The sequence below is a fragment of the Etheostoma spectabile genome, chromosome 5 (genome assembly GCF_008692095.1).
Source record: "Etheostoma spectabile isolate EspeVRDwgs_2016 chromosome 5, UIUC_Espe_1.0, whole genome shotgun sequence".
Taxonomy (NCBI): domain Eukaryota; kingdom Metazoa; phylum Chordata; class Actinopteri; order Perciformes; family Percidae; genus Etheostoma; species Etheostoma spectabile.
The window spans coordinates 4,423,052-4,436,793 of record NC_045737.1 but is presented as its reverse complement, the minus strand read 5'-3'; the positions used below and the strand labels follow the sequence as shown (position 1 = coordinate 4,436,793).

General features: G+C 40.5%; 1 protein-coding gene across 4 annotated transcripts in view; it reads left to right on the top strand.

Annotated features, from left to right (window-relative positions):
- Positions 1–13,742, top strand: part of grid2 (glutamate receptor, ionotropic, delta 2) — a 503,599-nt gene that overhangs the window by 478,683 nt on the left and 11,174 nt on the right. For all 4 annotated transcript variants that reach the window (XR_004331939.1, XM_032515604.1, XM_032515605.1 and 1 more), the window contains exon 15: positions 10,290–10,530. Coding sequence is in view for 3 of the 4 variants with exons in the window: in XM_032515604.1 (XP_032371495.1) it covers positions 10,290–10,530 (241 nt within the window). In the remaining variant the exon portion in view is untranslated. The remainder of the gene's footprint in view (positions 1–10,289; positions 10,531–13,742) is intronic.

Here is a 13,742-nt window from a genome sequence, read left to right as displayed (position 1 = left end):
TCCAGGTTAACGAGGGTTAAAAGCTACAGCAAACAGGTGCGTCTTAAGCAGCAATTTAAACGTTTGTAAGGTCTGTGCAGCTTTAATATGCATGGGGAAATTGTTCCATAGGGTGGGGGCGCCCACTTTAAAGGCTCTATCGCCCTTATTTTTTAGCTTTGATCTCGGGATATCCAAGAGCAGCTGATTGGTCGACCTCAGCGTTCTGACTGGAGAACAGTGGCATTAGAGATCAGCCAGGTAAGGTGGCGCCAGACCTTTTAAGGCCTTAAAAACAAGCAATAAAATCTTAAAATGTATCCTCTAACGGACAGGTAGCCAGTGGAGGGAGGCCAAGACTGGCCTTATGTGTTCACGTTTTTTTGTTTTAGTCAAAAGGCGAGCAGCTGCGTTTTGGACTAACTGGAGGTGATTTAAAGATTTGTGACCCAGGGTAGTGTAGTTCTTTTCTACCTGCAACAGATGACATAATTAGCTAACTTAATCTGGTGAGTCACTTCAACAATTAGTTGATTCATTGATTAATCGATAGGCAACTGTTTTCATAACTGTTTAAGTCATTTCTTAAACAGAAATGTCATCAGTCTGTGATTCCAGTTTTTCCGTTGTGAGGGAATTTTGCTTTCCTTTGTCTTATAATATTATAAATCATAAACATAATTTGGGCTTTGGAATGTTGGTCGAACAATACAAGACACTTGAAGTATCACCTTGGTCCCCTTTGATCAGCATTTTCACTATCGTCGAGCTTTTTAATAACTAAACGGTGAATTAATAAAAGTTGAGGGATAATAAAAGGTGGGGTCTACTTTTACGTGTCATAAATACATTTTTTCTGATTACTGTACTGAGCCGAGCTGTGCCTCCCTTTTTAAAGTTTGTAATTTTTTCACCTTTGTTCTGCGATGACGGAGTAGCTCTCGCTGTCCAGCCCACAGTTTTAATAAAACTTTTGGGAATGAAACAGCTTTAGCTTGCTTACATTGTGTTTATTTCATTAGAAGAATAACTCAAATAATGGAACTTCTGCATAAAAAAGAAATGTTTTACTGAGAAAAGTTTGACTTGGTTTAAAATCCTCAGTGAGAAAACTGAGTTATAGTTTTACTTGCTGTTGTGCTCTTGAGGGCCTATCTTTTATCTTTTTTATTAACTTTCTTATTGATTCATTCATTGTTTTGACCATTTCTATTTCATATTATAACTCCACATCCAGATTTCCATCTTGATCCCATGGTAAGGAAAAAGGACCATTATAAAAGCAGAATGGAATAAGAGACAGTTGCATACAATGCTATAACAATTGCAACAATTCATGTGCTTTCCCATCACTAACCGCAATACAGTTATTTTGAAAAGATTGCACCTTATATTGAATGCTCTTTGTAGTCCCATAATTCCATGAGCTACATGTATTACGGAAATAAGGCTCGATCAAATCTCCTGCAAAAAGCTGGGCAGCAAGTTAAATGATTTACCGTCTCTCTCTCTCTTTTTCTCTCTCTCTCTCTCTCTCTCTCTCTCTCTCTCTCTCTCTCTCTCTCTCTCTCTCCGTCACACACATACACACACACACACACACACACATAGTTCAAGTTCAGTTAAGCTGGAGGCTCTAAAGCCTTCAATTTCCAATTCATGGGGGACAATAATGCATTTTACCCAAGGGTGGTAAGCAAAACAACAAATGTGTGTGGATATGTGTGCTCGTGTGTGTATGAGTGTTTTTACAACACTGGCATTGTTCCAGATGACAAAAGATTGATTTAATGTCAAGTGTCAATCTAATCTCTCTCCCTCTCTGTGTCACTCTTCAACCAATCCATCACAGTAAAACTCAGCCCACACACTTAGTACATTCATTAAATCTTTATTAATCACAATTAATGACGGGGTTGTGTCTCTCTCTCTCTGTTTCTGTTTCTCTCTCTCTCGCTCATTCTCTTGATGTGTTAATGATGGTTAATGACTGCTTGACTTCTGATAATCTGTTCCAGTTCACTTAGACAGTGTGGCTTAATGGTGCTTAATTGAAAACTTTGTTGACAAAGTGTATGATATTGAACCCTGAGTGTGATAATTGGAACAATGAGGATTTGCAAACTTTACTTGAGGGACCAAAGACGTGTCACAAACAACAGTACATAATCTGATCTGTCAAATCCGACTGGGGCAGCCATACAATATGTGCTGTTCTCCTTAATGTGCACAGAGCTTTAGAAATTCAGCAAATATCCAGCCAGGTTGTGTACCATGTAAATGCGAGATAGAGGCCATCATGTTATTTCTGCCACTAAAATGAGGCAGTGCAAATACCCAGTGTACGATGAGGAAGGTCACTAGAGAGACCCCTGTAGTTCACTCTTTTTATGTTTGGCACCAAAATAAAACCGCTCAAAAGCAAACTCAAATATGCACCACCAGTGCCGGAACAATATTTCTTCTGTCTGTTGACTGCAGCAGTCTGTGGTTGAATAAACAGACTTTCTAGAGTATTGATGTGGGACCGTGGGTCAGTGGGCTTTAGTTTCAGCTTTTTTTGTTGTTGTTTTGTTTATCAAAACACAGGGAGGGAAAAATCAGGAATAGGTGCACTTTTCGGACTGGGTCGATGCTGCAGTGTCACTTTCCTGCTTGGAAAAGTCAAAAGTGATTTGGACGAATAAACTAAGTACATGTTGGTAGCCTCTTTTGGATATATGTGACAGGTTTGGCTTGCTCCTCGAGATAGGTCACATAGCAAAATGCAACATGAAGTAATGATAGTAATCTGATGCTTTATTAATTCCCCCTCATCTCTGCAGGCAGGCTTCATATCTGGTGTAGCAGATCCTTAGCTTGTGGCGATTCAGCATCTAAGGATACTTCAGTGGGTTGTTGGCTGACATGGGTGCTTGACTTCAGCTCTCTAGGTGAAGGCTGGCTTCCATAATCACTATGTCACTCTCACCTACCCAGAGTAATTGAAAAACCTGCAGCCGCTCTTGGTTTCACCGTAAAACCCCTGCCCCATGTCTGTCTCACTGTTTTAGTGCACATATTTTCCCAAATAAATCCCATATTTTCTAAGACAGGCTTGAACTTTGACAGAAAAATGTTGAACTATTCTGACCCTGCATGTGTGAGAACTTCATTGAAACACATTTATTTTCCTTTGTAATATGAAAATTATTCTACTTCATGTTTTCCAGTGAGGCAGCCAGTGTTCTTTTCATTTAAGGAGTTGACATCCAACTGTCTCCTCAGAGCAACAAAGCGATTTTAGCACAACACCTCTATCTGTCATCCCTCCTGTCTTCTGCCCCGTCTGCTCATTCCATGTGAAAATGTCTCTTCTCCTCTCGCTACTCCTCCCCGGGTCTCTTCTCCTATCCTGTCTCCCCTATACTTTCTCGCCTGTGCTCTCATTCCCCCCCATTGTATGATTTTGTTCTCTGACATCCATTCAGATTGAACACACTGTGTCAATCTATCTTCACGCTTTCTCTCTCCAGCTCTCACTTCACCGCGTCTTCCACTTTTTACTGTCTCCAACTTAAAATTGTGTTTGCTACAGAGGTGACAGGAGAAGAATATTCGTATAAAAGAGCATGACTGTCGTGGTTGCTGCAGACATATTCCGCTGTTCCTCAGACAGCCGTGTGCTCTGTGATGACGCACTATGCCTCAACACCTCTCACAGAGACAGTTAAGAGGTCTTCCTAGCCAGTTCTGAAATTCGCTGAACTGTTTCACATTATGCTTGATCATCCAACCCACACCACTCTGCATTTTAACTGGTTACAGCTGCAATAAAACCTGCTACTAGAGAAAGAGCAGCATGGGACATAACCTGTATTTATCGATGGGCCTGGGGAAGACTGCAGAATTAACACAGTAAATGGAGGTACAGTGCATTTAAAGGGGCAATAAGTGAGATTTGTACTGTCCCCTTGCAGAAATAGCCCTAATGTACTTTGAGGGGGTTGATAGCTGAGTTGACCAATCAGTTTGCCAGGTGCTGAGATAACAGGCTTTAAAAACTCACTTTGTAGTCTCTGCTTGGCCTCACCATCCATTTGAGTCAGAAATACACTTCCCATCCCCCAGCAGTGGTGCGCAACACAGTGTGAAATCTCTTAACAGTCCATCTTCACTCCACTAGTGGTATCATTTATAACATTAGAGGCTGCTCATTAAAACTGTTACAAATAGATGTTGCTCAAATTAAGTCAAATAAACTCCTGAAAGCCCACTTTTAAGGTATTACAGGTAACACTTGTCCCCCTTTTTTGTAGATTCTAGAACATGAAGCCTTACTGTATAGAAGAAATTACATACAGTACATAACTTTGATGAGCCAAACATATGAAATATATATTACTATTATTCTTCTATACTTGGGAGGACCCACAGAGACACAATGCGTTCCCTAACCCTTAGCCACCTTAACCATCACAACCACATGCCAAACAGCATCCTGTACCCCTACCATAACTAAACCAAATTCTATTCCTAACAAAAAAAGTTTTCACAAGTCTTATGTCCTAAACAGCCCTTTGGAAAAGCAAGGAAAAACCTAACGTTGCAAAAACTCTCATTCTGAAGGTCAAATTGATCCTACTTGTAAATGTGCTGTATTTATATAGCACTTTTCCAGTCTTAACAACTGCTCGAAGCGCTTTTACATCTACAGGAAACATTCATACACTGTGGCCGGGGCTGCCGTACAAGGTGCCACCTGCTCTTCAGATAAACATTCACACTCCGATGCGCAGCACCGGAGGCAACTCGGGGTTCAGTGTCTTGCCCAAGGACACTTCGACAATGACTGCAGGGGCGGAGGATCGAACCACCAACCTTCCGATTGGCAGGCAACTGCTCTACCACTGAGCCACAGCCACCGCACTCGTACAATAGCCCATTTGTGTGTTACTCCATAGGAGAGAGAGACAACGAATGAAAGAGCATCTTTTGTTCATTTCCTTTCCCGGCTTCCCATTATGTGAACAGTCATGTTTTCTAGCTTAACTCTGTGTCCACAGTGCATGTGCGACCATACCTGTGGTTTTCATGTCCTACTTAGTGTGTCACTTCCTCTCCCTCTCCGTGTGTGATCTCAGTATAATTTACCATGAACGTGTTTTGTCACCTCACGAAATTTGAGGAATTTTCTCATCTTTTACATTTTCCTTCTTCCCCCAATCGTCCTTTCTTCAAGTCTAGTGTCCCTTGCTCCTTTATCTAAACCGCTATTGTGTTCTTCTTTGTTTTTTTTAGTTTTTTTTAGCTTGAGTCAATTAATAATGTGTGATCATCCCACAATCAAGGCTGCTACCAAAGAGTTGCCATGGCAACATCTAGTCCACGCAGTTGCCCGCCACTGCAGAGAAGCAGAGACAGCGCGCACACACAGACAAACACACACAGAGGCACATCGGTCCCCCCCCCCCGCCAACACGGGCAACCCGTGCTCATTGGCTTTTACAGCCAGTGGGAGTGTTAAAGTCGTTATAGATCTCCTTAGTCAAAGTCAACGACCTTAAAGCAAGGTGTTAATTCATTACACACACACAGCGTTAATGCAGCTCACCAGCTGTTTCATGGACATATACACGGACGCATAAACCATACCCATACACACCTACCATAACAAGACAGTCATACAGTCATGCTGAATATGCACACACAGGACAGCTGTTTCACACAAAAAAGGCCATAACAACCGGATAGATACACAGATTACACTTGTTTTGTAATAACAATAAACCTATCGTATGCCCTTTACTTCCAGTCACGCATACAGCATGCATTGACATTGAAACCCTCATATATCACATTTACTGTGACAATGATCCATTTGATTACATGTTAACAAGCACTTGTATATAGCAACCCCTGTATTATAAAATGCAGCAGATGAAACTTATACCTCTACTGTATGTTCTCCGATTGCAATTATATGTAGTAGGTGTTATTTTTAGAGACTAATTTAATCTATTTCCTGATACCTCAGGCAGCGATGTGCTGACTGATGAAACCTTGGGCAGAAAAACACTAACATACCCTGAAGGAAGAAAGAAAAGATCTAAAGTGTGCACTCACTCAGTTCTGTATTCTTTATATTAAGACTGAAATTAAATCAAAAATGTTTTAGATATCTGTGCGGGGAAAAGCACACTGCTGGAAAATAAATCAGATGTCAGAGTGTGTGAAGTGCACACACACACACATACACATACACATACGCATACACATACACTTTAATTAGCTACTTCTGTAAGTTTGTCATTGTTTCAAACAAACAGTGCTTTACATAATTGTAGTGTACTTTGAGTGTGAGACTACAGGTTCACTGCTTGTGCATGTTTACCATTTCTATGTGTGCTGCTGTGTGTTTGCGTGTGCACAGGCAAATTTGTGTTTTCGAGGGAAGATGTGTTGCTTTTAGTGAGACAGTGACAGACAAATTAGAGTTCTAGACAGATGGTGTACTGCAGGAAACCTTTGACTCAAGCCATGTTTTTGTCTGGCAGCTCACACCGGCTTTTCATCCTGCCTGTCAGCCATGGGATAGAAATAAATGGAGAGCAGTTGTAACCGCTTTTGTGTTTTAAAATGATCATCATCATGCTCACTTTTTCTCACATATTTGAAGTATTCCTTTGTGTTGTGGATTCACTGACTAAACAGAGGTCTCTTCTTGGCTCGGTGGTAACTGATTTAACAGGTGTGGAGTCATTCTGAACACAGAGCTCTTGACGGATACAGTTAAGCACTTGAACTTGAATCACTCAGGCAAGCTCATATTCTATTTGTGAGGTATTATGTCTGGACTGCCCTCATATTTTAGCACGTAAACATATTCCACTTCACTTTTGTCTTGCGCCATTCTGTCCAAAGCCAGGCACACTCCAGTATTGCAGAGTTGAATCAGTGTATTTTTGTGGGCAGGATAATGACAGCTAAACATCAATTAGATGAATGAAAAAGGTAAATGCAGCAATAATGTGGGTGTATGTTCTTGTGAGTGCACGTCAGCGTTAGGGTTTGATTCAAGGGTCTATTGGGGAAGCAGCGTCTGCATTACTCTGATAGGTCAATTAGTTCAGAATGATAGATGATGAACTCCACAGGCAGACAGCGTTGTAATAGAGGGGAGAAAGAACGCACTGTCCTGAATTTCAAATCTGTTTCTTCCCTCAAAGTTACATTCAGCTTAGACACACATCCTAATTATTCCTCTGATAAAAGTCTCTTTTTGAAATGGTTTGATCTTTGATCAAGATGCACAGTAAGCCTTTTCAGTTATTCTTTGTTTCTTTTTGTGTCAGAACCCTTTTGATTGTCACGAGTAGGCTAGGGAAATGTAGGCATTTAGTGATTTTGATTAAATATTTGAAAATTAAAGTATATATTTAACTCACAGATACAGCTAGTAATCTCACCACACAGCAAGATCATAAAAATGTGAAATCATTGTATTTTACATAGGGTATTTGACAATTAAATTCTACTGCCATTGCTAGGGGGGAAATGTTAATTACCATTTCCACTGTTTATTTGTTTTCCCCATTTGTAGAAATTTGCCACAACGGCATACACTGTCAATAGTAATTATGTTTACAGATGTTAAAGTAGATGAAACAAGAAAATGCAACCGCTTATTTCCACTCCTTAGGTGCCATACAAAAACCTATGCGACATGAAATTGGTGGCAGTCAATTCAGAGATAACAGGTAGCAACTTCAGACATAAAGCATGCCTCTTTCTCTCAACAGACATGAAAAGACATCATGTCAGACAAGAAAGTTGGCAGACTTTCAAGCAAGAAATGATGAAATATTTTGACAAAACATTGCCTGGCTTCTTTGATAGGTGGGGTCGCTCTTCTTCCATCTCATTAGCCTGTGTGTAATCTGTCTTTCTCTGAAGCCGTCTGTCAGAGTGTTGGCTTGTTTGTGTGTGTGAAGCATCTGTTTTCAGAGTGACATAAAAAAGGCCAGTACCGTATGAAAGGCACGACACTTTGGGGAAAAAAAAGCTTGTTTTAACTTTTATAAACTGTGATTTTTCTGTGATACTGTCATCCGCTAAAAACAAACGTGTACGGGTGCTGTTTGAATTTTGATTAAACGCAGGTGCTGTTCAAAAACCTAATCTTCACAATATCAACCTGCATATCAACGGTGCGCCCTGCATGCAACAGTGAAGTGTTTTTGCGCTATTACTCCTCCAGCAAGCAGCAATCTAGCACTCAGCGGGTGCAAGGAGTGGTCAAGCATGAAGCAATTTCAACTCTTGTGTTATACAGTACAATATTAGGCAAGGCAGCTTCATTTGTATAGCACATTTCAGCAACAAGGCGATTACACGAAACATGAAAGAGCAGTTAAAGACAGCTAAAATAGAATAATACAGATATTAATTACAAGAATAGAAGTTACGGTGAAGTGGAAGAAGTGAACAATTATTTAAAGGAAGGCAGCATCAAAAAGAAAAGCCTTCAGTCTTGATTTAAAAAAAGTGGGAGTTGCAGTTTTGTTACAGTCCGAAAGTAACTTAGTGACGTGTTTGAAAGAAAATGGAGCAGGGACAACTGGACTGCTGAAAAAGAACCGATGCAGGATTGGTATGCGGTGAGGGGTTTCTACGCTGACTTCCTTTTCTTCATTCCAGTAGAGTGATCACCAGGGTATGCAACTAGGCCAGTGCTGCCACTACACTACTACTGCTACACACTGTTGCGGATCACTTTGATTTAATTTGTTTTGAGTCAATGTTGCATATCATCTACACAAAGTCTTATCTAATCTTGGCACTAATCTGCGCTGATCTGAGCCAAACAATCCCACAATCCCACAATCAAGCTGGCAGTTGGTGGACATGATGTTGCATTAGAATGACTGTGGATTTGCTGTTGAAATTAGTTTTTTATTGTCTTATCATTCCCACCAGCTCAGTAGAGCCCAGGAAGTGTTAAGAGAATGTCCCTAAATGAGAGTGACATGGTTATAGAGCAACATGCTGAGCCTGTTTAGCTGATTTACATTGAAATGAGCCATGTTTTCTGGCTATTTTGGATGAAATTAATTATGTAAACTGTCTGCCGGGCTCATTTGCATTTCTTGATTGATTCAGTACGTTTTGTGTATTCCGCATGAGAAAAAATGAAGAGATGAAAGATGGTCACTTTAATTCATGTCAGCGTGTTGTCACTGAAATTGCAGCAGGGCTTTGTCCCCGGGAAGTTGTGCAGACAATTGCAAACATCTGTCTCTAGGTACACACGTATGACTTTTATTTACGTTTACTTTGACATGTATGTAGTCGACTTTTGTGACTTTGTTCATTTCTGAATGTGTATCTACCCTGTTGGTGTCAACCATTGTGGTGGCTTACTTTATCTTTGAGGGTTAATTTGCTTCTATATGTTTTCTGTGTTAGTATATTTTTGCCTGTGAGGGAGGTATATGCATAAACCCGCACACACATTCCCACATTGCCTTTTTTCTCTCCCTTTCCCTATGCTCCTCACTCCTCCATGCCACATTGTTAAATATCCAGCCGAATCCGTCCGTGCGTGCATGCGTGTGTGCGTGCGTGCATGTGTGCATACGTGCGTGTGCGTGTGTCTGCAACTCCCCTCCAAACCAAAACGAACGACCCAGTTAAATAATAAGCTGAAGGCTAACAGAGGGACCCTATCAACCTCTGAGCTGTATCCTCTCTGAAGCCATCAATCGTGGGACTAAAGCTAGGCTGCATAATGACATTGTGGCAGTGTAGTCGCACTGTGCTGCAAAACATATTAATGTTAGCCATAATGAGTTTGACAGCCCAATATGGTTGTCAGGGATTAGGGCGGATTTTAACTGGCAAACACTGCCCTCAAATGGAAGAAAGAAGTTATGGCAACAGTAGCAAAAGCTGCAGTGTTGACAGGTTTTGTGCAGTGGACTTATATTGCAAATAGGTTTCATTCTCCATGATTTAATAAAAGCATTTACGACTCTGTAATCATTCAAATGTCATTCAGACTCCAGCAATTGTCGTACATAATAGCAATGCTCACTCTGGACAGTGTTATCTTACTCTTCTGAGTTTTGCTGCCTTGTTGCTCATTCATGCAACTTCACAATAATTAATTTATTCTTTCACGTATTTTGGCCTTTTCCTGTATGCTTACTGGAAATATTTTACAAAGATTTGTAAATTTGTAGTTTCTGTGTCAGTGTGTGTATAAAGTATGCGCCCTTACTGTACATGGTCCTATGCTTACATGCCTGCGTCTCCTGCTTGTGTCACAGAATCTTGGAGCTCCAGCAGAACGGTGACATGGATATACTGAAAGTCAAGTGGTGGCCCAAGGACAGCCCCTGCGACCTCTACAGCTCGGTCCAAACACGACAGCGCGGCAGCGCCCTGGACATCCACAGCTTTGCCGGAGTTTTCTGTGTCCTGGCAGCCGGCGTGGTGCTCTCCTGCCTCATTGCCATGGTGGAAAGCTGGTGGTCACGAAGGAAGGGATCCAGGGTCCCCTCCAAGGAGGTAGGGGGATGGATGGGTGACTGAAAGAAGGAATGATGCTACAGGAGGCCGACAGGGCCTATAAAACATCCCAGGTCTTCTCGTATATTGTAAGAAGGGAAAGAAGTGACGCAATAGTTTGAGGAAAAGGAAAGGAAGGATCAAAAAAGTAAGAGTGGACAGATGATGACTGGATGGATAATGGGTTCATTTTCAGGTCTAGCTGAGGCAAGGAGAGAATTACAAAATACAACGCCTAGACTTTGTTGCCAGGGATGCTAAGTTGGAAAAAAAGTAATTTCTTTAGTCAGTATGCATGAGGAAGAGCAGAAAAAGCAGAGCCTTCCTTGGGAAGGAGTTATGACACTGACAGCGTCTGAAACCTTAGAGAACCTCCCACGTTCACAATGTCATTCCTGAACAAAATTTGCACACAAGCAACATCAGCAACACCATGCTGATAGCACAGGCTGGAGCTGTATTTGCTGCTCAGCTTTTGCACATCCTGTCGAAAAGAATCCTGCAGTTGCTATATTAGCTCTTCAGTGATATAACCCAGCATTGATCTTTTGCGTAGTCTTATGTATATAAATCTCTGCATATGAAGGAAGGGAAGGAAAGGTCAAAGAGTGCTTGAATGTTTTCAGAAGCCCTGAGAACATTGTAATGTTCCCTTCTCACCCACATCGTGATCTTAATAGGACTGTCAGCCTGTAAAGCATCCTGTCATGTTAAAAATTCTAACTGTTAAGAGTAGTCAGATTTACCATCAAACTATCAAAATGAACAGCCAAAGAGACATTATTATTATTAGTCCTCATTAGTTAATGTAAGTACAGCCCTTCATACTGATGCCAAATAAGATATCTAATTTGAACTACAATTGGAAATTACAATTAGATAGCCTGGGTGACACAGGCATGAGATACATACTCACATTATACACGCTACTACTACATATACACAGTGCTAAGAATTAGTTGATGTAGCTGCATTTCTTCACAGTTAAATATCCATTCCCTCAAGAGCATGTTTATATTGTCCCTACATAATCATTACACACATGTCTTTACACCCTGACAATGCACAATCACAGTCCAGATCCTCAATATGAATAGAAACCACTAAGTATGTACTCTATTGGCCCTATAATGTATTCAGTATTGTGCTACTGCATAATATCACCTCTTTTTAAATGTTTTATTAATTTTGGCATCGATCAATTGAAAATGAGCCAAATGCGTCAATGTCAGCGGGGTAATCAACCACTTATTTTTCTGAAAAGTTAATGTTTTGGAGAAAAGAGAACACTGGCAACGTTACAAAAACAGCCTGAGGGCCTGTTTGAAAGCTGCAGCGTGCCTTGACCAAGGCAAAGTCAGAAACACTGACTCACCGTAATAAACGTGGATATTTATACCAGCGTTCCCTTTAAAACAGTGGCAACACTCCACCTTGTAAATTAGCAGCAGCGCCCTGTGAAATATCCAATCAGTCTATATGCGGTTGATCACCTCAGCAGGGATATCATTTGAGGCAATCAAAGTGACGCTGGAAAAATCTTTCCCTCATAAAAACCCTGCAGCCTGTTGTGATTTGGTAGCTGCTTGCTCCACCGTAGACAAGCCAGGTAACATCTAAAAGAAAAACACAAACGGCAACATGTTCAGATTCATTTCTATTATTGGATGTAATCACACAAGCTCAGGCCCTTTTCACCAGAATAAATGGAGCATAATGATATAATACGAGTGGTACCCAGGGTTGCAACCTCTCTATTTAAGTTGCTGCTTCATCCACAAAGGGATTAGATATGAATTTTGAAGCAGCTTCCAATTTAACTTCCACTTTAACGCCAACCCAACTTGTCACCTCTCATGTCTACTGTTATGTTTACCAAAACACAGTGGGAGAAAGGTATTTAAGCAAATCAAAAAAAAAAAAATCCAGCATAGTCTAGCAAATTTGTTATGCAAAAAAGCCACTGATTAACTGAAAACAAAAATTGTAATTATGGGAGAAACTATTTTCATTTTTGGTTGAGAGTTAATTATCATGTGTGTGATGGTAACAAATTAGACTGAGGCATTAACAAGCAGCACAGATTTATTTTAGCGGAAAATGTTTTTTGCCATCAGGTAAATTACTTCAGCTTTTAACAATTGCTTTCCCCGCCCTCAGCAGAAGCTAGTTGATAAATGCGGGTTAAGGTGAACTTGTGGATAACAGTTTCATGACCTATCATTCAACTTCCAGTCATTACAGACATCAAACCAGTTTACTGTCACTCAGAAGAGAGGTCTTTCGAATAGTCTACCATAATGTATTAAAGCTGTTGCCTGGTTACCAACATGGGCTTTACCATTACACTAATAAGGACTGTCTAAGTGAACATCTCTGCATGATTCTGACTACCAGAAACAAGTAAGAGAAGCATGGCCTATCTACTTAATCTATGGCGCCATGCTAATTTAAAGTCCCACCAAGAATAAATTAGAATGAAAAGAAGATGGGAAGGAATCTTGTCTCTACACCCAGGCTGATTTAATGTTAGAGCAGGTTACTTGGCATGATTAAAGAATGTTAACGCCATCATCTGGAAAGTAATTTAGGGGGAAGGTTTCAGCATGAAAACTCTATGAACCATAATGGTTCCAGATGCTTTGAAATGAGCAGCTCCTGGTTTAACATTGGTGTATCATCACACATAATTGCAATATTACATCACTACAGTCTCTAGCTTTTGGAGAATATTACACCCACTTATAAGTTGTCATTGATCGGACTTGAGTGGTGGTGACCTCCTTTGACACAAACAACATAATATAATACAAAAAAAATAAAGAATTGGTGTTTCATTGCGGGCAAAAAGGTGCTTTGGGACTTGACTGATGTGCCCCATCTGCTGTGGTCACTGTAGTGTGCACAGGCATGTTTGACAAATTACTCGGAAGTCTCATAGCTTTGTTTACGGCAGTCCAGTGCAATTGTTTGCAACTGATCAACAGTGGTAAATGATTTGTAATGTGTAATAATTGCTTGTCCCTTGGGGTGTTTGTTCATTGATTTATTAAGTTGTTTCATTTTTAATTTAAAAGTGGATTCCTCATTGATTGATTTAATTGTTTCATTTTTAATTTAAAAGTAGATTCCTCTTTCCTCCTAAGAAAATTAAATCAATTTTAAGGCTTGCTGGTGTCTTGAGAGGATTTACACAAGCAGGAGCTTTAAAG